The following is a 27,302-nucleotide window of genomic DNA, read 5'->3' as shown; positions in this document are numbered from 1 at the left end:
ATATTTTTTTTCTTTTGTAAATTGTTTTACTTGCACTTTTCTTTCAAGAATCAGTTTTCTTTAAAGATAAGTTTTTTTTTTGCAACTTGCTTTATTTTCTTTCGTGCATTATGTGTTTATATTGAGGATGAAATCTTACAACTTTCTAGGGTTTTCAGAAAATACACTTATTTGATATTTATTAAATTTTTTTTTTATGACACAATTATTGATAAAAACACATAATCAAACGCACATCAAATACATAATGTCAAATTTTGAGAAAAAATAATATTATATTATAATATTAAATTTGGCCATGCGTCACACATCAATCACATAATGCCAAATTTTGAGAAAAATTTTATTTATAATATAATATTAAATTGACCATGCGTGTGGATATAAAAGAAATTAAGGAAAAACTCATAAAAAAACTCATGGGAATAATTATCTTTGATTACATGTCTCATATCCTCTATAGAGTGCCTCTGCTTTTTATTACTACTTTAGCTTTCGTCTGCTACAATAAATAGTGTCATAGAGTTTACTAATTTTTATTTATTTATTTTTTTTTTTTGTTTTAACATTTTCGATCTTAGCTTGCTACTTTAGCTTTTGAGTCTTTCCATGTCTGCTGTGTTGGCAATGCTAGTTGAAATTTTAATTTTCAAGATGTAATGTGAAGTCAATAAATACTGTCAGTTATTTAATTTTTTATTGGATGGTTTATATTAGATGTTATGTATGAAATTGTCACCTTTGTTTATGATAGCTCAGGATCAACATCAAAGATTAGGTCAAGCTCATTAAATTATTTTCACTGTTTTCACTCATAGTCACCACTATCAGATTGGGTTCTCGCCACTATCAGATTGGGTTTGAATCCGTTTGTTGAGTCCTCAATTAGCCAAATTGAATTGAATTGGGCGGAGGTATTACTTATCTGAATTGTTGATTACAAGAAAAAAGGTTAGTTCTTTGCATCTTTTTTTATTATCTTTATATTGATGTATTTTGTTTCGTTTTATGATTTTTGAATTTTGCTTTTAATAACAAGCTCATCATCTGTTTGTAAAATATCTTTAATGAAATTTTGTGGAACGTAGATTTGAGTGGATGACTTCTAAATTAATGTTTGTGTTTCACATTAGTTATTTTTCATTTAGTTTATTTGGATCAAGTAGTTATTTTATTTATTATTTATTATATATTAATACTTAAACAGGATTGCAATGGACAAACAATGGATGCAATGTACAGATAGGTTGTGTAATGAGTATAGGACAGGAGTTCAGAATTTTCTTGACTTTGCTTTTAGTCACACAAACTTAGGTGGTGTGATCCCATGCCCTTGTATGAAGTGTAACAATGTTTTGCACAAAACAAAAGATGAAGTACATGGTCACTTGTTAATGCATGGAATCGTCAAAGGATTAGTCAATTAGCTTCTAGTCAGTAGGTTTTGGGACCAGAGTCCAAGTACTGTTCTGTCTTAAGGATTTCATCTCCTCCTTCATTGCTTCCAGCCACTTTTTACTATCTTTTGAACTCACAACTTCCTGATATGTCTCTGGTTCAGACCTCAGTGTCTCTACCCCAGCCACAAGGGCTATATAGATCAAATCTGCATAACTGTATCTGTTTGGGGGCCTTATTTCCCTTATGACTCTGTCTTTGGCTAGTTGGTAGTCTACTAGGTTCTCATTCTGTTCTTCATATTGTTCTCAGGCTGCTCAGTTTCTTCATATTGGTCCCTAATGTTCTACAGTGTGGTACTTTATGGTTCTGTTTGTTTAGGTTGTTATAAGTGTTCTGTTAGGTTTTGTGGCTCCACCTCAAACTGTGATCTCTCTGTTTGATCAAGTAGTTCAGGATCTGTTCTTGAGTTACCTGCATTGTCAGTAGACACTTTGCAAAAGAAGGTTAGCTTATTAAAGACTACATCTCGGCTTATTATGATCCTAACTCTTGGTACATTTCTCTCCCACAACATATAAACTTTAGTACCATCCTGGTACCCTAGGAAGACACATTTTAGAGACCTGAGTTCAAGCTTACCCTCTCTTGCATGTGCATATTCTGCACACTTAGGTGGTTTAGGTTAGGTTTCCTTCTAGACCATCTCTCTTCAGGGCATTTAAAACCTATTGAGCTGGATGGACTTCTATTGATCAAATAAGTAGCTGTAGTTAGGGCTTCTCCCCAAAAGGTCTTGGGTAGCCCAACAGTGAACAGAAGACACCTGACCCTTTATAGGAGAGTCCTATGCATTCTCTCTGCAACCCCATTCTGTTGTGGGGTTGCCCTAACAGTTCTATGCCTTTGTAACCCCTGATTTTGGTAGTAGGTGTGAAACTCTAAGTTGTAGAGCTCCAGACCATTATCAGTTCTAAGGGTTTTGACCTTTCTATCCAATTGTGTTTCTACAAGGGTTTTCCAACCTTTGAACTTGGTTAGGGCTTCGTCCTTAGTCCTAAGGAGGTATACCCATACCTTTCCACTGTAATCGTCCACTATGGAGAGGAAGTATATGTTCCCTCCATGTGACTTCACCTTTTCTGGACCCTAGAGGTCAGCATGGACATAGTCTAGACAGTTTGCAGCAAGATGAGTTCCTTTTTGAAAACTCATCCTGTGCTGTTTTCCAAGGATACAGGTTTCACAAAAATCTAGAGCAGTTACAACATCACTACCAAAATAACCTTGTTGTTTCAATGCATTCATACCATTCTGGCCTATATGGCCTAATCTCAAGTGCCATTTTGCTGCAGCAGATATGTTAGTAGACAATAAAACAGAATTAGAAACATCAAGATAGGACTACCCACACAATATATAAAGCCCATTTTTCTTAACCCCCTTCATTAACACATTTCCATTTTTGTAGACTTCCATACACCCATCTTGAGCCTTATAAGAACAGCCTGATTCATCTAAGGTTCCCAAGGAAATTAGGTTGCGTTTTAGTTCAGGTATAAACCTGACCCTAGTTAGTCATACTAACTTACCATTATTCAGCTTAATGGTTATATCCCATATCCCTTGAACCTCACAGGAGTGGTTATTCCCCATAAAGATAGTTTCCTGTTCCCCAGTTTTAAGTCTTTGAAACCAGTCTTTGTTAGGGCTCATATGGAAGCTACAACCTGAGTCTAGTACCCATTCACTGCCTCTAAATGTATTAGAAATGGTAAGGGCTTCTCATATTTCTAGGTTACTGCTAGAGCTGGCTAGGTTTGTCTCTGTATTATTCTGTTTGTTCTTTTTAATCCAATCATAGCAATTTTTCTTTAGGTGTCCTACCTTGTTACAGAAGAAACATTTCCTAGATTCCCCTTTAGTTCTACCATTTCCTTTACTATTCTTCTTGTTTTTAAAGCCTACATTTCTCTGATGGGTTTTTCCATTACCTTTACTAGATTGCCCAACCTCAACTTTCCCTTTCACAAACAAATTGCTACCATTACGCTTCTGGATCTTTAATTCTAATTCCCTAGATTTTAGTCCAGAAATAATCAGGTCCACACTAGGTACTGTCCCACTATACTACAGTGCATTCTTAACCACTAAGTATTCTTCAGGTAGGGAATTTAACAGAATCATAGCAAGGCTTGAATCTCCTAGTTCTTGGTCAGTTCCTTTTAGGGTTAGGGTCATTTTTAAGAATTCATCAAGATTGTCATCTAGGGATTTAGTTATGTCCATTTTATAAGAAAATAAAGCACCTTTCAAGAAAGCTAAATTAGGGGCAGATTTAAGAGCATACAGAGACTCGAGTTTACCCCAGAGTGGAATTGGAGATTCCACACCATCCACCTTTCGCAACACGGTGTCTGACAGGTTCATAATGATCAAATTGTATGCTTCTTCGTCCACTTCTGCCTTTTTCTTTTTCTTTTTCTTTTCTTCTGGCCATATGGACTCATCATTTTCAAGTGCGATTCCGACCTTGTTGTGAGATAACAAGGCCTTCATTTTCTTTTTCCATGTATTAAAATCAATCTTCCCATCGTATTGGGAGATCTCCATACGAGTAGTGCTCATTATACTGTAATGACAGGGAGAAACAGTCTAAGAAGTACGTGGCATTGTTATACTAGAGGTTGCCAAGTACTGCTAAGTAGTTTTTAAGGCGGTTACTGGTGTTCTAGCCGAAATACTCTTAAATAGATTTAGGACAATTCGAAATCCTAATTCAAAAGAAAACCCCCAAATCCTAACAAAACCCTAATTTTGATTTTGCCCAAAATTCGTCGATCCCTTGTGTTTGTGACCTAATCTCATGAATTAATCCCAAGATTCAGCAAGATTTGAAGTCCTAATGGTCTAGGAACCTTTAAATCGAAAAACCCCCAAAAACTGACAAACCCTAATTTTTGAATTCGTCAAGAGTTAAACTATTCCTAAACCTAGATACACCTTAGACCTAAAGGCTCTGATACCACTGTTGTAAATACCCTCTACTCAAATCAAGCAAACATCAACCAACAAACACACAATCAACGTAAACCAAACAGATTCAACACACAGTATTTACCGTGGTTCACTTGTTCAATATTGAACAAGCTACGTCCATGTTGAGCTCCAGAATATGGATGCTCGCTGCACTTACTATTACGATCAAGAATGATTACAACCCTCAAACTCTCTTCCCTTTACAAGATTTCAACCAAGATCAACCAGGCTTTAGAATAACAAAGATAAACCTACAATCTGAACTAAGAACTCTATACCAGGTTCCCACCACACTAAGAAACACAACTTAATGGACAGATTATCCGCAGATTTACACTCACAGAAAACCCTAATCTTCTAACTCAGAGAGATATCAAACAGCGAGGAAAAACGCGTTGCCTCGAAACTGAAGGGTCATCTGCTTTTATAGGTTTGACTCAACTTAAGTCCTCAGCTGTCAGATCTGTTTTCAAACCAACGATCAGGATGAAGTCTCGGCTTAAGTCAAAACGGTGTCGCATAAGGCTTCACATTTTACAATCACCGTAAATCAACTAACTCAAAGCTTCGCAAACAAGGGCTTCACATATGGAGAAATAGTTACACTCTCAGGAAAGAGCATTGTAGAAAAAATGTCTTTTTCCAATCAGTTTTCTATCAACGCAAATGTCAGCGTCGGAATCCAACACTTTTTTCCAATGCAATACAATGTTTGAATATTAAATTAACTTTTTAACCTGCTACGACGTAATTTAAATCATTACTGCCTTGCATGCAGGAGCACAGTCCATTGGATGCTCTCATTGCGCTTCATTCAATGATAGATTATACAATTTTAATGGAAGAAATAGTCAGGACCCAACTTAGACTCCCTGTACGCAGCTCAGTTGAAGAGACAGTGCCCACTAGGTAGCACCGATCCTAATTTGTTTGCTCCAATCAACCCTTCGAGTCCGAACGTAATACTATGTTCATATTCTAAACAGCCGAGGCTTGTTCACATCAGACCAGACTTTGCTTACAAAAACCAATGATAAGTTGCATAAATTTAGTGTTTTTAGGTTTGTTTTTATAGCCTTCTAGTTATTTTCTCATTTGTTTTCTGTGTTTTGATGTTAGTTTTTGTTAAGTTTGAAATATGAATGGTTAGCTATTGATTTGGAGAATTTTTGTAATTTTCAGACGTTAATTGAGTAGATTGGAGCATTGGAATGAAATTGGAATTCAAAGTTTGAAGAAATTGAGATTAGCTGACAAGTTTGAAGGCCATGGCCTTGCCTTGGTGGTTCACCACGGCCGTGGTGGTGGAATGAAGATAAAATAACGAGGACAGGAAACACCATGGCCTAGGCTGTGGTGACGTACATTTGGACACGGCCAGGGCCGTGTCGGATACTTTTAGGGTTTTTTATTAGTTTTTCTTTCCTTTTTCACTTAGGACTCTTTTGGGTATTTAAGGGTGATTAAGATTACTCCTGAGGGAGGCCGAATTTTACCCATTCTTGGAGAGAGATTATTGTGTAACAAAAGAGAAAGGAGAATCAAGAACAAAATTCATCAAAGAGTTTGTTTTTACTTTTCCATATGATTTATTTCTTGGATTCTACTCTTGTTTCTTTTATTATGAACTAATTTTCTCAGGCTAAGACTAGGGTTAGTCTATTTATGGATCTGTGATCAATCTTTTACTCTTTGGTTAGTGAATTATTTTTCTAATGATGAGTTTATATTATGTGCTTAATGCTATTAGGAACTTGATCAATTTCTGATAGAATTGTTTTGTGTGATTGAGACCGAGAGGAGATATCACATGAGTGCTCTAGTAATATAGGCCATGGATTAATTGGATATAGAGATATATGAATTGATACATGCAATAGTCATAGGCAGGATTAACTTGTGCTGAAAGCTAGAGGATTTCATAAAGCTTAATGCTCGTCTATTTCATTAAATCTATATAGAGATATCTAGGTTATGAAATAGAAGTAGAATTAATATTGCTTGAGAAAGAATATTGGTTAACCTAGGAAATCCCGTTGTCACATTAATTAAATAAATTCATTGACCATAGTAAATTGAGGGGAGCAGAGAAGTTATAGATGAGCCTGAAGTCTTAGCCGTTTTCTCTCATTGAATTCTTAATTTTAGTTTTACTGCAATTCGTTTCTAATATTCCAGATTTTAATATTTTTAGTTTTAAAGATCACCATTTAAGTTTTGATTATCTAGATAAAGTTAAGACTAATTAATATTTCAGTACTTGTTTACGCAATCCCTTGGGTATGATAATCTGTATTTTGTTGCACTATATTACTTGAGACTAGTACACTTGCTAGTAGTTGTTGCAAACGACACAACAACCAACAATGGGTTAGCTAGTGTTAAAGGCTTGGGCAAAGAGATTTGCTCCTCTTGTGATCTTGGGTTCGAATCACAAGAACGGTTGCTAAAATTATTGGTCATGGACCGTAAGATTTGTCCTGTTTCAGAAGCCTTGTTTGGGGTCCAAAGACTAGTCAAGATGCTCGTAAGATAACCTAGATACCCTCGATAACCAAAAAAAAAATAATAATAAATAACTTTGCTTACAAACCCAGAAAAAGCAAGCCAACTGAATCAAAATGCGAGGAGATCTAACCTTTGGAAGAATAAATTTACTGATTAATCTGCAGGTGTGTACATTTCAGGTTGAAAATTAACGCCCAGTTCCATTATGTTTCTGTTTTCTATTTTTTATTTTCATTTTTCCTCGTAAAATATAATATGTTTGTTCGTTTATGTTTATTTTTTTTAATAATTTTTTTATTGTTTCCTCGTAAAATTAACGCCCAGGTGTGTACTTGTTTATTGAATTAATTGGTTTTATCAATGTTTTAAAACCCAACCTAAGGTGAAACCCGACAAAGTTGCCGGGTCTCAGGTTGACCGATTTAACCGGTTTGACTGGCAATCAAACCGGTTGACAAAAACTTCTAAAATTCAGTAAATATACCCTTAAAAATTACTGTTAAATCCCTATAGGTTTGAAATTTGGTAAACACACCATAAATACAAATCGACCGGCGACTGGTTGGTGGTGATGACACCCCAGATGCAACCTCAATCGTCCCTTGAGCCCATTCTCCTTAAAACATACCAAAGATCTGGCCAAAATAGGATCGATTTCGGCCAGATCTCATCAACGCCAGCGTCGACAACCCTCCCCATCAACCAAAAATTACTCTCCTCTTCCTCCCGACCAAAACCCACCTCACCCACCCGCGTTAGCCTTGTCAATCGCCGACAAAAGCCAGTTGTTACTGCCACCAGTTTTGTTCGATTTCTGATCGATTTACTTACTGGAAATCAACTCCGTCACCACCATTGCATTCACCGACACTTTCTCTTCAAAAGACCCAACATCCCAGCCGTCAATTGTTCTCCGATCACCCTCCCAAATCCTAGGGTTTTGGGTGAATAAGAAAAATATAAACATAGCCCGTTGAAGCTTCCAAGTCCCGATTGAACCGGTTAAACCAACCAAGCCGGACCGAGTTTTAAAATATTGGGTTTTATTGCGGGAAGCCTAAAGAACTCAATTTTCTGTGCAACTGATTATTCATTTTCACATAATCTGTGGAACATATATATATATGAATGATAAAACAATCGTCCAGTTTTACATCGTGTGCTTGGACAGTCAAAATAGCTTCATTAATAAACAAGATCAATACTAACAAATTGCATTGCACAAGGCAGTACCATTAACTAAAGTATTAACACTCAAAAGGACTACCGATTGTCTTCACAAATTCAGACCATGTTCGAAACCCAGATCGAGTTCAGAAGTTCGGTCACGGTTATATACCTATACAGCTACCAGTCATCAGCTCCCTTCGATACACCAAGAATAATTGCAATGGTAGCAAGAACAGCCTGCACATACAACCAGAGAAATAAATGAGAATCTCGCAAACAAAATTTAAAGAAAACATTGTGTTTACATTTCCAGTACGGGCAAAACAATTCAAATTATTGAATTCAATGATAGGTTAAAATGCAAGCTAGGCCAACAATTAGCATTTATAGTAACAATACAAGCAAATATTGAAAGAGCATAAAACAAAGGCTTATAATCGGAATCTATTGATAGTGATCAAGGTAGAGCTAATGCCGATCTAAAAGAATATAATGTTTGACGATTTGCATACCACAAAGAAAAATGCTAAAGGTAAGAAGCCGGCATGGAACATCCTTAAATTAAATCATCAACATGCTTGCAGAAACTTATGAACAGAATTTTTTTAGTCTAAGCAGTGTGCAACACAAAAACTGCCAAACAAAAAGGTGGAATAACTCAGGAACTTGGTAACAATATGGGTAGCAATACTTCTTCACCAGATTGGTAGAAAATGATGTGAAAAGCAGCGAATGCATCTACCATAAGAGTCTTGGTAACCGTAGTATTATTTGTTTGATAAGAAGAGATTAATAAAATGAAAGCAAACTTGGTAGTGAACAATATGCTTCACTCAACCCCTCCCCCTCTGTATTCTCCTGCCTGCCCCCTCTCCAATTGTATAAAACAATCATAATTAAAAAGTTACAAAGAAATTTTGGACACCAAAATGTAAAAAAAGAAGCACCCAACAAACAATGGAAACAGAATTCTAGCAGTTCAGTATTCTGACAATCACTTTTCCTAAATTTATAATAAAGCATTTTGCAAATAGCAAACTTGAAAACAATTTGGCCACCGGCTGGAATTTCCAACGTTGTAAGTTATACATTTCTTCTCACAATTAATGATCTTACTCAAAGTAAAAACTGGAGATAAAATCTCCACACCCCCAATGTAAAGAATGGGGTTAGTCAAACCATTAGAATAAGTTTAATTGGTGAGGCAATATTCATTGAAGATGAGAAATGATTATTAAGCCACTTGATCAACCTAGATCCGATATCACTGATATCATGTTAAGTTACCACTTAACCCAAAAGTTTAAAATAATATTGTACGGACTAACAATAGTATTTAAGCTCTAATAGAAACAAAAGTTAATTGTTTCCAAATCACATGCGCTAACTTTCAACGCTACATAAATAAACCATCAAATCACATGCGCTAACTTTCAACGCTGCATAAATAAACCATCATAGCTCGCCCACTACACACCACCACCACATTGTAGTCACCAATACTGCCCATCTCAGTACAAGAAAACATAGGTAGGACTCATTGTGAAAAGTGAAAAAAAGAGTCAAAATTCTTCTTCTTTGTATATCTTAACATCTTGGAGACGTAAAAAGTGATTGCATATGTCATGCTCAATAAGAAAAGTCATTCTTTGTCAGGATTCCATATATAAATTAAAAGACAAGGCTGAATGAAAACATCATTCCAATATTCACCTTTGACATTTGCAATAAAGATTAAAATGCAAAGAGACGTCTGTTAAGTAACTTATGTAGCAAGAGTATGATAAACTTTGATGTTCTTATCATACATGACATGAACTTCACGTGATGATATACCCATATAGATGGAATAGCACCTCGAAATAGCAGCTAGGTATAATGACAACTTTAAGTGGAAATCAACAAGCCAAAACATAAGAGAATTTTCAAAACTAAAAGTAAAACTTATTGTAAAAAATAAATAAATAAATAAAAAGGAAATATTTAGCACAGGACAGGCCTTGGAATCAAATGAAACTACAGGAATGAGTTACTCACAGCTATGGTGCAAGCAATATATCCTGGTTTTTCTCGGGGATCTATCCTTGCGCATAGTAGAACAAAAAGCCCAACATACCAAGGGATGGCACCAAGGAAGAATCCGATAATAAACCTGGAAAAAAAAAAAAGGCAGACAATTCTTCATTATCCACACCATGAATTAACAGAGCAATTGTCAAAAGTTTAAAATCATAATTGAAGGTCTAGACTAAGAAGGATACAAAAATTAAGATGTCATAAAATATGAAAGTTTTAGACCCTTAATTTTCTTAAGCCCATAACTTATAGATTAGTATATAAAAGGAAGCAAAATCCACCAAAAACAATGCAACTTGTTTTCCTGAGGAGTCAGATACAACTTTTTTAGAACATGATTGCTGCATAAATTTCACGTGAAAGGATATAGATAAAACTGATAATATTACAAGCTTATATCATATCTGCTAAATTCAACTCTTCCAAATTACAATCCAAAATTGAGGGAAGAAAAACAATTGTAACTTACAACAACCATCCAACACCAATACCACAGCAAGGAAGGCGACGCTCTCTCACCGGTCTCCCTTCAGCAACAGCATAACCTATAACAACATCACCGCATATCTTATCAATACTAACAAAATTTCCCCACTAGAATTTTATAAGCACAAAAAGAAGAATCTAGATGATCAATTGAATACTTCATTCTGAATGAAAAACAACTCAAAATTCTCTAACAATCCTGTTAAAATATCAAATTTGCGTCAATCTAGTATGGTACTGACCCGGTAACATTACCAGGTCATACAACACAAGCATTTACCAATCAAGCTTAATACTAAAAAAAACTAAGCCACAATTCACATCTCGCTACAATTATTAACCATTTCCCATTTAGTTTTTGACTTAAACATCAGAGTGGCTACACGGCCGCCCTCTCACAACATTTTTACTCTTTTTTGTAATCACAACAAAAAGCTACCTTCTCAACTGTTGGTGATAAAAGCTAATCCACATTTAAGCGTCAACAACAACCGGATCAAGTGAACACTTTATTACAAATAAAAAACAACCCAAACAACACATAGTCAAAGTTATCTCTTTTCTAATAGCAGCATCCAGATGCAACAAACGGACATGAATTAACAAACCCATTTATAATCCTACTTAACTTTAATACTTTTCACTAACACCGCTATAAAAATTGAAACTTTATGTCAATGCAGGTTAAAACGTCATTTAAAGTTGCAATTCCCAAAAAATAAGGAAGTGGGTCAATCTGAATTGAATTGAATTATGTACCTTGCACAGTTTGGTAGCCGTGAGGATAGTAAGGTGCGGAGGGCTCTGCAGCACCCGGCGGAGGAACAGGCTGAGGAAAGCCAATTGCCGGCGGAGGAGGAGGAGGATAATTAGCTACACCTTGAAACGTACCATATTGAGGTGGTGGTGGAGGAGGTTGTTGTTCATGGTGATGATGATGATGATCAACAACAACCGCTCTGTTTTTGTCTTCTTCACTCATGCTTGGTGGGATCTCTCAAAGCTTTGATTTTGCAGGGTGCGATCTCTCAACGGTTCGATTTTTTTCTTTTGTGATTTTAATTAAATTTCTGAATTTGTTTTGGTGGAGAAGAATGAATCAAATGAAGCTGTCTGTTATTAATATATAGTAGAGTAAACGACATGTACCCACCCAAAGTTTAGCGAATTTACATTGTCCCACCCATGGTTTCATAAATTTCACATGCCCACCCTTAACTTAACACTGTCAGTGATTTTTAGTTATAAAGACTGTTATTACCAAACTACCCTTGACAAATAAATTAATAATCTATTTTTTAACACTCAAAATTATAAGATAACCACATTACTGTCAAATTTATTTAAATAACAACCTCTTCTTCAACCTTAGATTGAAATCTGACTATCGCACCCCTGTGACCCTAGATCCGCCGCAATCTGCCATTCTTCACCACCATCTCCGCCCCAAAACCATCAAATTAGCAACCATGACCACCCAACAACCCAAACAATCGCGCAAGGGGAAATGATATGTACCATATGTCAATATAGTAGTTGCGAGAGTTGCCTGGAGTGCAGAAACCCAGTTCAAATATTCCACCTGTAGAGATTAACGTCCTTTTTCCTGAAAGAGTCTGGCCAGGTGAGACTGTATCAAACCCTTCAGAGAAACGGATTTCATAAAATAGTAACAAGAGAAGCAGCAAAAACACAGAAAACCATGTTTTCTTGATTATAATAACCATTTCTTTGCAAATTTATAGTAGCCAGCGAAATTGGCTTCAATTTTTTGCGTATAATATTATACTCTTTCCAATTCATGTACGACTTTTCAAAAAAAAAAAAAATTCTCCCCAGTAATGATCAAGCAATCTGCTTCTTAAAGTCTTCCCATACCACAATATAAATTCCAATAATGTTTGACTAAATGCAACGTCTCAATTGTCGGCTTTAATTGTCGTGGCAGCGCCTGAAAACCATAGATCTGTGTCGCTGGAGTGCAGGAGGTGGGCGGCGGTCTGGTAGGGGTGGGGTGTGAGAGGGGGTTGAGGGGCGTCAGAAATCAGCCAAACATTCAACCAGTTAAAAGGGACTAGCGTTTTTTATTTTTGGGTAAAAGACTTAAACACCCTTTGACAATTATATTAAACGGTTTGTGTTAATTTTAAAGGTGCGAATTTGGAATTTCTGAAACCATGGGTGACAACTGTAGTTTCGCTAAACCTTGGGTGGGTAGAGGTGTTTACTTTATATAATAATTTACGCAAGAATGATGGTGACCTGGTGTTGACGTGGTGTTGACTGTTATTATTAGCTTTCTCTAATCTGGCATTGCCTTAATAAATTATATATTTAATTTTTCTAAATCATTTACCTAAGGGATAATTAATAAACATTTTTTGTATAACTTGATATAATTAATGTAACTAAATGAAAGTTAATTACAAAATACTTCTTTTGGAATTGGGTCTACCTTTGGTGTTAGTCTATGTGAACATGATAATGTTCTTTGAAGTCCATAATGAATATTTTCTATTTTATAAAAGTGGTGTTTCCCATAATTCAATGAATGTTTATGAAATAATATATAATTATCATAAAATAATGCATTAATTAGACTCATTCAATATAATAATGTAGAGTGTTCCTGAATAGAATGGTCATCCAAATGGAGGATCTGCCAAAGAGGATAAACAAAGCAAGATCAGCAGCAATCTAAGCTGGAGATTCTGCAGTTTGATATGAAAGAGTTCACACTTCAAAAATATCACAAAATGGAAAAGATAGGCATGACATTAGATCAAAACACATGGTAGGCCCTGCCATTCATTCATGTGCCCCATTCACTAAAGGATAAATCTTTTACCTCCTCCAACTCTCAAAATGCTTTGACACAGGACATATATGTCTCTTTCAGAAACAATATTTCCCACCTACTAAAAATTAATGCACATCACATCATTTCTATAATTACTTAAACATACCCATTTGGGTTTTGGCTTATGACTAATCCAATAGTTATCAAAGGCGAGTATTATAGCGCCTCAAGAAAAGGAAATTCTAACAGACAATAGGATGATCAAAGTTGAAAGTGGTTCAAATCTTTGCAATCAATAAAGTTCAACAGTCAACACCAGCCCTTACATCATAGTTTACAATCACCATTGGTATGACCATCTTCATCAGGCCAATTCGTTATGTAGTTACTTGGAAACTTTTTATTTATTTTTTATTAGTTCATTTTACTCCCAAGGGCAATTATACATCATTTTGTACAAATCGTAATTTGAATTCCCCAACAACAATAGAGGTATCGAGAATAAAACTTGTTAGACACCACTCAATAAAGGCTCATCAAGCTTTGGAAGCCGGCACTTGCATCCCACAAACCATATTTGCAGGAACTGCTACGTCCATCATTTTCGGATATGACAGTTTTAGATCTGTTTGGTAAAGAATGTACTGAGTTAGTGATTTGATAGGCGTAGCAAGGATTAAAATTTAATCTAAGAGAAAAAATTGCTTCACAAAAATTGACATATTATTACTTACTGGCCATAATGTCTTTGAAACCTTCCTGCAAAAACACCACATAACGTATTGTTATACAAAAGAAATGCATAAAATGAAAATCAAGAGTGAAAGCTCTCTCAAGAAAAAGGAAAGAAGATTTATCTTCAACCAGATGCAATAAATGATAAACAGAAGTTTTTCCATTCTATGATTTCCTTCAGATACTCCACAACTTGCTTAAAATGCAAACCAATGGTTAATGAGTCCAAGAAACTACAGAGCTCGTCACATATTGATCTTGGCTGAATTTTACAGAAAGTTCAATTGACGAAGTTATCTACTAGATGAAGAACGGTAACATAAATTTAAAACTTTTGTCTTCCTCAAAAAATAAACAATTTTTTGGCTAGAAACATTTTACTTCTTGCATTACAGGTGTCAACAGAAAATAAATCATGGAGAAAGAAGGTACCAAAGATAGGATTAATTGTATTTGTACCAATTTGATACCAATATTGGGCTCCCAATTCATTAAGTTATAGAGTAATGCTAGCCTTACTCCTCCTTCTTACTCCTTTCTCTTACTCACTCATATGGTAGGTGGGTGTAAGAAGAGAGAGAAGGGAGTAAGAAGCGAGATTAACATGAATGAGTAAGAGAAAGGAGTAAGAAGGGGGAGTACGGCTAGCATTATTCTAAGTTATAAGGTGTACTTGTATGGGCAACCTGCTCAGTTGTTTTTACCACGAATGACAATCATCAATTGTTGTATTCTTAAAAAATAAAAACATTAGAGGATTTCAACCCTTTCTAATTTACATATAAACCTATAATTGTCAACTTTGTTCTGTAGATGGCATAGTGTTATAATGAATTTCATAGAATGAATCCCTGAATCCAGTTTTTCCTGGTACCAGACAGAGCTAAAAAACGTTTCTTTAGCCAATTGATTAAGACATGAACGGTGAACTAAACCTTATAAATCAGAAAATCCACTATTCGGCCAACGAATTACCTCATCCTTTGTTAGGCGAGGATTGTATTGAGTCTCCTCTCCCACTGTGCTGACCTGAAAACAAACAACTATTGTAGAAACAACNATCTACTAGATGAAGAACGGTAACATAAATTTAAAACTTTTGTCTTCCTCAAAAAATAAACAATTTTTTGGCTAGAAACATTTTACTTCTTGCATTACAGGTGTCAACAGAAAATAAATCATGGAGAAAGAAGGTACCAAAGATAGGATTAATTGTATTTGTACCAATTTGATACCAATATTGGGCTCCCAATTCATTAAGTTATAGAGTAATGCTAGCCTTACTCCTCCTTCTTACTCCTTTCTCTTACTCACTCATATGGTAGGTGGGTGTAAGAAGAGAGAGAAGGGAGTAAGAAGCGAGATTAACATGAATGAGTAAGAGAAAGGAGTAAGAAGGGGGAGTACGGCTAGCATTATTCTAAGTTATAAGGTGTACTTGTATGGGCAACCTGCTCAGTTGTTTTTACCACGAATGACAATCATCAATTGTTGTATTCTTAAAAAATAAAAACATTAGAGGATTTCAACCCTTTCTAATTTACATATAAACCTATAATTGTCAACTTTGTTCTGTAGATGGCATAGTGTTATAATGAATTTCATAGAATGAATCCCTGAATCCAGTTTTTCCTGGTACCAGACAGAGCTAAAAAACGTTTCTTTAGCCAATTGATTAAGACATGAACAGTGAACTAAACCTTATAAATCAGAAAATCCACTATTCGGCCAACGAATTACCTCATCCTTTGTTAGGCGAGGATTGTATTGAGTCTCCTCTCCCACTGTGCTGACCTGAAAACAAACAACTATTGTAGAAACAACTATTTCAAATAGATAAGAAAAAGAAGTATTGAATGTTTCCTCACTGTGAATCCTTTGTAATCATGAGCTGGATAGATTAATGTGTCCTTTGGCAATGTAAATATCTGAAACAAATGGTGACCATGAGTAAGAATTTGAGGAAGTATTAGCGTCATAAATTATTTTGCAAGTTGCCCTTCCCTTGTTCACTGCAAAATATTAACAAACATAATCTCATGTTCTTGCCTGTGAATGCACAGACTTGTAGAGCTGCGCTGAGCTTCCTCCCTGCAAAAAAATAACTGTATTAAATCTTTGCAGCATAGCATTCTATAAAGATTAAGAAAACAAGAATCCATGGTACTCTGTAAATGAAAAAAAAAAAAAAAAAAAAAATTGAACATCTCTGTTGTTATAGGATGATAAAGAAGCACAGACAACATTCAGCACAATGTATACTTATTTTCTTCAGTCTTCCAGTATCAGATAAAATTGTCAATGCAGAAGAAATTTTTATCACAGATAAAAAGTGGTATAAAACAAGCAAAGTTACATAATTAAAAGATGAGATTCATCAAATGATAAGGTAGAGACAGTTTAGTATATGACAAGCAAAATCTAGAACTAGAACATGTATGAGGTCCCATGGAACCACACTGACATACAATGTTTTAGATAGCATTTGAATGCATACTTGGGAGTCTAACAATGTAGAAACAACCTTGTGAACCCCATATCAAAATGTAAACAAAAAATCAGATATTGCTATCCTGAATCATCCCTCTAATAAACTAATAAACTTTTATAGATAGAAATAGCCTTCTTGATATTAATTGAAAATGCTGCAGACTCAATTTCAAATATGGTCGTGAAACAAACACTACTTCAGTTTCCATTGGTAAGCAAAGAACACATCTAGAAATTAGCACTTCATGAAATGTTAGAATGACCCAAAACTGAGATAAAAGAGAAGCCAATTCATGTGGCATAATCCTCTTTCCTTTGACTAGATAGAGGGCGAAGTTTTGATGTTAAAACAATTTTCAGCATCACTTAAGATCCAGATATTTGAAAATTGCATCAAGAATTATATGGAAATGGTTTCCTTTATGACCAATTGTAGAACAGTATATTTTAAGAACCCTGTACCTGAAAATCAGTCCTCCCACATCCACGTATCAGTAGGACATCTCCTGTGAAAGCCATCCTTGGTTGAGGCTGATCAGGCCCTTCTCCTGTAACATAGGTAACACAACCCAATGTATGTCCAGGAGTAGCACGAACCTGCATTTATTGAGTTCAGTAGGCAATCCAAAGTGAAAACTAGATCTGTCAGGCACAAAAACATATCCAATGACATACAACTTTATGTAAGAAAATCAGCATTCATAGATATATATTTTTCGTCAGAAAGTAGACCAGAAATGTACTCCATTTTATAGATCAAATTTATCAAAAGTCCAGTATCCAGTGCAGATCGCTCTTCAGGTAACTTATGCAATTAAATTTATATAAGATAACAACAGAAAGAATCTCTTTGCCAAATAATTTTTAATTATCCGAAACGTTCTAAAGCAGGTGGTAGTCTAATTGTCAAAAATAGCATTACCTCTCTATAATCATTGCTTGCCATGAGGCAACTTTCAACCATGCAGCATTCTATACTTGCTCCCAGATATCACTCAGTCATATTTGTTTTTTCATTCACTCTAATTTGATCCTATTGAAAAGATATATTACAAAATGAAGACAAGTTTACTACTAGCTATGGGCTAACAATACAACAGAATCCTAGAAGCCACCTCAAACTTATCCTCACAATACAAAATATAAATTTCAACCTGAAACTCTGCTTCATATTACTGAAACAACACTTCAGTTTAGAAGCCACCATTCTCAGAGTTCTTTACACCAAAAGCAAATAATATACAGTATCAATATATTGCAGAAGCTTATTGATCCCCACCTCAAGAAAGAGATCGCCAAAACGGATATTTTCCCCAGGTTCAACCAGAACATCTGCCTTTGACCCACTTGCTTTTGAAATAATAGATTTTACTCCAGGAAGCTTACTCTGCAAGAAACAAATACATTCACGATCACCAAATGAGTTACAAACAAGACATCATAAACTTGGAATCAACGCCACAAATGGATAATTCGATGACGAAAAAACCTTAATTAGCCCAGTTCCAGTGACATGATCCGCATGTACATGAGTGTTCATGGCATAAACAAGCTTCACACCCAATTCCTTAATCAGAGACAAGTCTCTATCCACCGTCCTGTCGACCGGGTCGATCAACTGCCAATACATATATTTCAACATCATATCAAATTCCCGGTTCACATTAGAATAAGAATAAGAGAAAATAAAACACATTTACATGATCAAGTTTCTCATATAAAAAAGGCACAATTCAACACAACTTCCCAAAACAAAAAGGAGTGAAATCCCACTTACATTACTGGAACAATAACAGAAAACAGAGAAAACCATTTGGTTTCGTATTCTGATTTCACCAAATTATCATTTTCTTTTCTAATTTGCAATGCTACATTCAACTAGTACTAATAACTTTCTATCCTCAATAGCTAAGTGCCAACAAAATATTTTCATGTAGTTGATTCAAAAACAATTTTCAATTTCAAATATTTTTCACATCCAAAAATGTGTTCTTTATCAGATTTAAAATTATGGAAACAAAGAAAAGGATTTATTGTCGTTTTCTTAATTTTCCAAAACTCTTTATAAACTGCAATTGGAGAAGTGGAATTAGAAGTTACTGACGAGAGCGGGTTTATCCGGGTGGGAGACATCGGCGAGAAGGTAAGTGTAAGTGCAAGATTCTCTCTCGAACAGTTGACGAAACAACAGCTTTGAAGAAGAAGGAGACGACGTCGTGTAAGAAGAACCCATTTGCAATTGCGCCTTGAACTTGAGGATGAGAGGAGAATGGGAAGTGGGTTTGGGAGAAAAATTGGATATGGAGAGAAAGTTGGGTGAAAGCAAAGTGGATTTAACAAATCTCAAACGAAGCATAGCTTAGAAGAAGGAAAACGAAAACGAACGAGTCAGGATTTGTCGTGGAGCTCTGAGTATTTTAATTGAAAAGGAAGCGGCATAGAAGAGTTCGTCACAGAAACGAGGTCTCAATCAATAATTCATCGCCACCGTCTCTCACCCGAGTCCAGAGTNCTTCCCAAAACAAAAAGGAGTGAAATCCCACTTACATTACTGGAACAATAACAGAAAACAGAGAAAACCATTTGGTTTCGTATTCTGATTTCACCAAATTATCATTTTCTTTTCTAATTTGCAATGCTACATTCAACTAGTACTAATAACTTTCTATCCTCAATAGCTAAGTGCCAACAAAATATTTTCATGTAGTTGATTCAAAAACAATTTTCAATTTCAAATATTTTTCACATCCAAAAATGTGTTCTTTATCAGATTTAAAATTATGGAAACAAAGAAAAGGATTTATTGTCGTTTTCTTAATTTTCCAAAACTCTTTATAAACTGCAATTGGAGAAGTGGAATTAGAAGTTACTGACGAGAGCAGGTTTATCCGGGTGGGAGACATCGGCGAGAAGGTAAGTGTAAGTGCAAGATTCTCTCTCGAACAGTTGACGAAACAACAGCTTTGAAGAAGAAGGAGACGACGTCGTGTAAGAAGAACCCATTTGCAATTGCGCCTTGAACTTGAGGATGAGAGGAGAATGGGAAGTGGGTTTGGGAGAAAAATTGGATATGGAGAGAAAGTTGGGTGAAAGCAAAGTGGATTTAACAAATCTCAAACGAAGCATAGCTTAGAAGAAGGAAAACGAAAATGAACGAGTCAAGATTTGTCGTGGAGCTCTGAGTATTTAAATTGAAAAGGAAGCGGCATAGAAGAGTTCGTCACAGAAACGAGGTCTCAATCAATAATTCATCGCCACCGTCTCTCACCCGAGTCCAGAGTTGGACTCCGTTAGCCAAGTTTGTTTTCGTTGTTTAGTTTTAGTTTTTTCTGTTTTCTTTGTTTTTTGTTTTTTGTTTTTTCCTTTTCTTTTTTTTTATTTGAGAAATTGTTCTGCTTTTAGAAACAGATTTACATATAATTTTTAAGTTAAATTTTTACATTTTTTTATTATAAACCTTTTTTTTGGTAAAAATAGAAAGAAAAAAAACTAAACATTTTAATACCAATTTTGAAATTTAAGAAATAAATGCTACTCTTTTTTTTAAAACATGGTGCTAAACATATGATTAATAATTTAATCTCCTAATATCAAGATTGAGTACACATTTATGCAATGTATGATCATATTTCTATATATTAATTTGTAATTTACATATGTAACATACCCTAACAGTTTTTTTAAATATTCAGTGACCATTATCTTCTAATATTTATAAAAATAAGTATAAAATAATTTTCCAATTTTTTTTTATTTGACAGAAAAAGTGAAAAATAAGAGAAATTATGATGAGACACGTGTTGAAAACTTAAAGAAAATATCAAAGGAATGGTTCTAAATCAAAGAGAAAAATAAAGATGTATCCCATCAACCAATTCTCACCTTAAATGGGAGTTAACGACATGTTCTCAACCAAAAAATGACCCATTGACAATTTCATACCCACCCATTTTTTAAAAACCCTTTTACTACCCAAATATTATGTTTTGGGTGGGAAATACAATGATTTACGAAAATATCCTTAGCCTCTTCCATTGTCGCCTGGGAGGTAGGTGCTGCAATTAATCGAGCAGGTGGTGTGCTACCTTACGGCAGCGAAGTTGGCGTGATATGGGAGAGAATGGTGGCTGAAAAATACACAAGACCAACAATCAATCAAAAGCGACTAATCCAACACCAAAAACACTAACAATTTGCGAAGAAAATCGCTGCAAATCGCGATTGTCCCACGGTGTAACGAGTTAGACATATGCGGCAAATGGCATGCACGGAGGGTTGAGGGAGGGGTGGGTTTTGAAGAGCAGAGGGTTGGGAGTTGAACGGTGGTGGCAGGGGGCATTTTGGGTGACTAAATTGGCCCAAAAAAAGGCCAGAAAGATGGCAAATCGCACAAAATCTCAAGCGGCGATTTGAGGCGATTGGCAGGTGCATTGAGGTCGGGGTGAACGAATTAAGGTGAGAGAGGCTCGAGGAAGAGGATGGAGGAGGCGGTGAGTTTCAGGGTGGATTTTCGACACCGGAAATGACAGAAATCCAGCTGTCGTGTGAATGGAGGTGGTGGTGGGAAATGGTGAGTGATGACGGTAAATGGAGGCTTGGTCTTTCTAGAGGAAGTGATAGGGATTTTGTGAGTGGTCTCGGAAGTGATTTTGGATGCCAAGATCTGCCAAAAAGGGGGAAAAACCATCAGCCATCTCCTTGCTAACGTGCGCCTACCCTTTTATTTTCTCTTCTCCGGTGACCAAAGGTTTGTTGACCATTTTGCCTTTACTAATAACAAACTTTTGACCAAATGTTTGTTAATTTAAGGGAGTTAACGACATGTTCTCACCCAAAAAATAGCCAGACAAATTCATACCCACCTACTTTTTAAATACCTTTTTAGTACCCAAAGGTTAGTAAAGGAAAATTACTAATTAATAGAAGCTTTTGCCTTAATGCCTACTCACTCCAAATCCATAATCATATGACGTCCATTTTTTTTTTTTTTTTTTTAACGATTGGTGGTGTTCGGTTCAGTTTATACTCACCTCATCTAATTCTCTAGGACTGGAAACTATCGGTCGGAAAAGAGCTTTAGTAACTATCCCTATTAACATCCGAGTCTTTTCCCTTATTCAATATTACTTATTATATTATCAATCAATATTAATTATGCACTTTGTACTAGGCAATATTTTTCAAGTACTTCCAAGGGGAGATATCTACAAAATATGCACGAAAATAAATATTTAACTAATAAGATTGCACTGTCTATGTATTATTGTGATAGGATTTTATCAAATGTGCATATTGGGTCCGTTTTCTTTGTCTTTGTCGTAAGGATTCTAATAAAATATAATAAGCTCACACATTACAAAAATCATAGATAAGATAGCATTGTCAATGAGCTCTGATTCATCAATGTGCATGTGGGCTGAATTTTGGGGTCATTCATGAATGACGATTTGCACATTCCAAAATCACCAATGAGCTTGCATTGTCTGTAGTNTTATTTGACAGAAAAAGTGAAAAATAAGAGAAATTATGATGAGACACGTGTTGAAAACTTAAAGAAAATATCAAAGGAATGGTTCTAAATCAAAGAGAAAAATAAAGATGTATCCCATCAACCAATTCTCACCTTAAATTAGAGTTAAAACGATATGTTCTCACCCAAAAAATGACCCATTGACAATTTCATACCCACCCATTTTTTAAAAACCCTTTTACTACCCAAATATTATGTTTTGGGTGGGAAATACAATGATTTACAAAAATATCCTTAGCCTCTTCCATTGTCGCCTAGGAGCTAGGTGTTGCAATTAATCGAGCAGGTGGTGTGCGACCTTACGGCAACGAAGTTGGCGTGATCTGGGAGAGAACGGTGGCCGAAAAATACACAACACCAACAATCAATCAAAAGCGACTAATCCAGCACCAAAAACACTAACAATTTGCCAAGAAAATCGCCGCAAATCGCATGGTGTAAAGAGCTAGACATAGGCGGCAAATGGCATGCACAGAGGGTTGGGGGAGGGGTGGGTTTTGAAGAGCAGAGGGTAGGGAGTTGAACGGCGGTGGTAGGGGGCATTTTGGGTGACTAAATTGGCCAAAAAAAAGGCCAGAAAGATGGCAAATCGTGCAAAATCTCAGGCGGCGATTTCAAGCGATTGGCAGGTGCATTGAGCTCGGGGTGAACGAATTAAGGGTGAGAGAGGCTCGAGGAAGAGGATGGAGGAGGCGGTGAGTTTCAGGGTGGATTTTCGACACTGGAAATGACAGAAATCCAACTGTCATGTGAATGGAGGTGATGGTGGGAAATGGTGAGTGATGACGGCAAATGGAGGCTTGGGCTTTCTAGAGGAAGTGATGGGGATTCTGTGGGTGGTCTCCGAAGTGATTTTGGATGCCAAGATCTGCCAAAAAAGGGGAAAAACCGTCGCCATCTCCTTGCTAACGTGCGCCTACCCTTTTATTTCTCTTCTCCGGTGACCAAATGTTTGTTGACCATTTTGCCCTTACTAATAACAAACTTTTGACCATTTTACCCTTCCCCACAACAAAAATTACTAACCTTTGGGTACTAAAAAGGTATTTAAAAGTAGGTGGGTATGAATTTATCTGACTATTTTTTGGGTGAGAACATGTCGTTAACTCCCTTAAATTAACAAGATTATGTGTCACCAAGAGCCTAGCACTTTTATCCAAATAAAGGAAAATTACTAATTAATAGAAGCTTTTGCCTTAATGCCTACTCACTCCAAATCCATAATCATATGACTTCCATTTTTTTTTTTTTTTTTAAACGATTGGTGGTGTTCGGTCCGATTTACACACACCTCACCTAATTCTCTAGGACTCGAAACTATCGGTCGGATAAGAGCTTTAGTAACTATCCCTATTAACATCCGAGTTTTTTCCCTTATTCAATATTACTTATTGTATTATCAATCAATATTAATTATGCACTTTCTACTAGGCAATATTTTTCAAGTACTTCCAAGGGGAGATATCTACAAAATATGCACGAAAATAAATATTTAACTAATAAGATTGCACTGTCTATGTATTATTGTGATAGGATTTTATCAAATGTGCATATTGGGTCCGTTTTCTTTGTCTTTGTTGTAAGGATTCTAATAAAATATAATAAGCTCACACATTGCAAAAATCATAGATAAGATAGCATTGTCAATGAGCTCTGATTCATCAATGTGCATGTGGGCTGAATTTTGGGGTCATTCATGAATGACGATTTGCACATTCCAAAATCACCAATGAGCTTGCATTGTCTGTAGTTNAAATTTTTGTTTTCCGCTGCGCAACCGGGTCGTTTCCTAACATATGAGGTCCCTTAAAGATGGTCCCTACCATGTAAAGACCTTTGCAACCTTGGTGCCTTTTCCCATCACCCTCTTGATCCTTCTCCCTAGTGGGAGTCAGACCATCACCATACTCCTTGAAGTGTCCTGAATGAAGTCTTTAATTGCCTACTTTAGAGCTCGGTACTCATTGGTGTAGTGCCCATTATCCAGATGGTAATGGTAGTATTTCTTGCCATTCCTTTTAGACGTGGGTTTCTTCATGGGCTTTGGCTCTCTGAGCAAATTTGCTTCTTCTAATTTATCCAAAATAGTTTAAATCGATGCATTGAGCAAAGTAGACATATCTCGGTCGCGATTGTGATGAGTAATTTGGGCATAGGATTTCTTGGGCTCAAACCGTTGTTTCTTTCCCTTTCTCTGATCGTCATTAGCCCATTTGTGATTAGATCTTCTACTACTCGCTCCCCAGTTTTCCTCCCTTTGACTAGAAGCATTAGTCGAAAGCTCAAGGTCATGGCGATTTAAAGCTGCCACTGAGCTTTCTATCCGCAGATATTTCTTTGTTAGATTGTAGAAGCGAGTAAGGGAAATATCACCTTCAAATTGTAGTTTCTTCCACAGGTCAATTTACAAGCGAACTCTAGCAATAATCAAAGTCCGAACTGAATCCTTGGGTGTATTAATCACCTTATTCAATTCCCTGGGAAATTTGTCAATATATGACTGGAAAGACTCATTCTTTTCCTCCCGTATATTGCTGAGGTAGCTTAACAGCATTGAGAACTTTTGATTGGCCTGGAAGTGTCTCAAAAATAATGACTCATCTGCTACCACAAGTTGATAGATCCTGGTGGAAGTGATCTAAACCAACATTTAGTGTGGGCAGTTAGAGTCATTACTAAGCAGCGGCATTTCGCCAAGATGGAAACTTGGTGAAGCTCTATGAGATCATTAAACTCATAGAGATGATCCTACAGATCAGAGTTCCAATTGAATGCTCTCATGTGGGCATTCTAAATCTTGACGGGAGAGGAGTAGTCAAACTACTAAGGAAAAGGGAGACGCCTCAGTGACCTACCCCTGCTCATTCTATTGTGCCTTGAGATGATCCAGAGCTCGCCTGTAATATTCTCTCTAAGTAGTAATTCTTTGAGAAATATATGACAAAATCCACTAAATAACTTTTGTAAACATATATACATATAGGTATATAATGTAAACTCTGAAAGTTCTAATTTTAATTCATATAAATATTTTACTGATATACTTTAATAAGTACAAGATAGTCTTGGACAGTGCTACCAAACTCCTCCGCTTCTTGATGTCCCACCCGACTGTAAATCATCTAGTACCTGCAAAACAGTAAAATAACGGAGTGAGCACTAATTGCTCAGTAAGTAAACCAAACTGCACTACTGTTTTTCCTCCGTTACTCATATTCTCACTTTCCTTTTCTCACTTTATTATTATTTTTTTTTTATATCCTGCATTCTTTTCTAATATTCTGCATTCTTCTTTGATATTTGCTACTTACCAGTGTGCAAACTATACATCGTTGAGCACATAAGAAATGCTAAATCATGCAAGTAGCATAATACATATGCAAAATAATAAACTTTCTGAGAAAAGAATTTTTTTTTTTTATGTTTTCTATCTTTTTGTTTTCTTTTCTATTTCTGTTTCTTATTATGTTTCTCTTTCTTTTCTTTTCTGTTCTGGTTTGCCGATCAGACTAGGTTAAGGCATGGATTGGAACCCTGGCCACATGAATGTATACTGGGTATAATCGTCATCTACAAGCACTACTGACAGACTGTACTAATTATGTTTTGCTATGCTGAGGCTGTTCACTGATGGCGGCGTGCATGTAGGTATTTTCTGCTAGGTAGAGTCCTCATCCACATACACTGCTGACGGACTGTACAAATTTTGTTCTACTATGCTGAGGCCGTTCACTGATGACGGCGTGCATGTGGGAAATTTTTGCATCTCTGACACTCACGAGTTCCCATCGCAACAACCTTATAACATAACATGATGCAAAAAGATAATATAAAGAGATACTATACACATTTCCAAATGAATTTCCAAGCTATTGAAATTCTACACTTGCATTCTTTAGTAAATGAGAAAATATACATATTTGCATGTTAGTTTTAAAAGAATCTATAAGCCATTTTCTTTCTTTCTTTTCTCATTCTTTGCTAACATTTTCTTTAATATTCTCATTTACCAAATCAAGGCTATGTATAAATAAATCATATGCATAAAATATGCATGATCAAGCCCATTCTTTGATATTCTTTCCAAGTTCACATACACAAACTTGAAAACTCATTATGGCATAATGATATGTCATGACATATTCTACCATTCTCTACTATCACAAATGCCATATCAAAGTAACACTTTAACATGCAATTCTTTTCTAACACTTTCATGTGCTATTCAAGAAGTAGTAAATGTTCAAGTAACTAGAACCAAGCATTGAGGGCCATTTCTCACATGGAACTAACATGACCAAGTGATATTCTAAATTTTGGCAGAACAATATGCACTCTTGAATACTAACATTTACACTTGGTTAAGCCCAACATAAACTTTCTACTTCCATTCTTGCCTTTCTCTAACCCTTTCTTCAATAGGGTTTAGCGAACTCATGCATGCATTTTCTCTTTGGATTTTCATCAAACAATTCATATGCACATGCAACTACTATGTTGGCTTCTCTTCTACATCTCTCTAAATCCATCAAAATTTGAGCAAAAACTCACTAATTATAGCCATAAACCTGGCCGATTTCAACAAATCTCAACACTTCAAAATTCTATCACTAATTCTTCCATAATTCCACCAATTCATCGCATACTCAAGCACTACTTCTCATGGCTGGAAATTATACATCGTTCAACATAAAAAATCATCCAAAAATTCTCACATACAAACATGCAAGAATCATTCTACACAAGCCTTGCTCAAATCAAGGCTAAAATTGGGTTTACTTACCTTGAATGTGTGATATAACCTCCCTTTACTAACAGTCTCTTCCTCTTGGACCTAGATCATATAAAAACCATAAGAATTTAAAACTTTAAAGGTTAATCACACACCTTGTGCTAGAATCTTACCTTTGGATGCTTTAGGATTGAAAATCTATAAAAATCCAAGCCAAATCCTATGATTTCCCTTTAGAATTTGGTGAAGAAATTTGAGAGAAAAAGGGGTGACGGTGGCATGTACAAGGGCTGAAATATGGTTAGGGTTTCTTTAATGAAACCTTATATCTAATAATA

The 27,302-nt window shown here is 35.8% G+C and overlaps 2 protein-coding genes across 3 annotated transcripts; both read right to left on the bottom strand.

Moving 5' to 3' along the window:
* Positions 1-8,213: 8,213 nt before the first annotated feature.
* Positions 8,214-11,786, bottom strand: LOC116140572 (60S ribosomal protein L18a-like protein). Its single transcript, XM_031426191.1, has 4 exons — positions 11,437-11,786; positions 10,661-10,736; positions 10,153-10,267; positions 8,214-8,352 (listed from the first exon to the last, which is right to left on the bottom strand). Exons 1-4 carry the CDS (start codon positions 11,657-11,659, stop codon positions 8,293-8,295), a joined length of 474 nt encoding a protein of 157 aa, XP_031282051.1. The 5' UTR covers positions 11,660-11,786; the 3' UTR covers positions 8,214-8,292.
* Positions 11,787-13,741: 1,955 nt separating this feature from the next.
* Positions 13,742-19,207, bottom strand: LOC116140571 (persulfide dioxygenase ETHE1 homolog, mitochondrial). Of its 2 annotated transcripts, none has more exons than XM_031426189.1 (9): positions 18,807-19,207; positions 18,192-18,320; positions 17,982-18,089; positions 17,165-17,299; positions 16,262-16,303; positions 16,081-16,140; positions 15,953-16,006; positions 14,212-14,236; positions 13,742-14,102 (listed from the first exon to the last, which is right to left on the bottom strand). In XM_031426189.1, exons 1-9 carry the CDS (start codon positions 19,056-19,058, stop codon positions 14,014-14,016), a joined length of 894 nt encoding a protein of 297 aa, XP_031282049.1. In that variant the 5' UTR covers positions 19,059-19,207; the 3' UTR covers positions 13,742-14,013. The 2 variants fall into 2 exon arrangements, with proteins under 2 accessions (XP_031282049.1, XP_031282050.1); XM_031426190.1 differs by lacking the exon at positions 15,953-16,006 and adding an exon at positions 15,188-15,241.
* Between the last annotated feature and the right edge of the window lie 8,095 nt (positions 19,208-27,302).

The sequence above is a fragment of the Pistacia vera genome, unplaced genomic scaffold (genome assembly GCF_008641045.1).
Source record: "Pistacia vera cultivar Batoury unplaced genomic scaffold, PisVer_v2 Contig374, whole genome shotgun sequence".
NCBI classification, from domain to species: Eukaryota; Viridiplantae; Streptophyta; class Magnoliopsida; order Sapindales; family Anacardiaceae; genus Pistacia; species Pistacia vera.
This window is presented reverse-complemented; position numbering and strand designations above follow the sequence as displayed.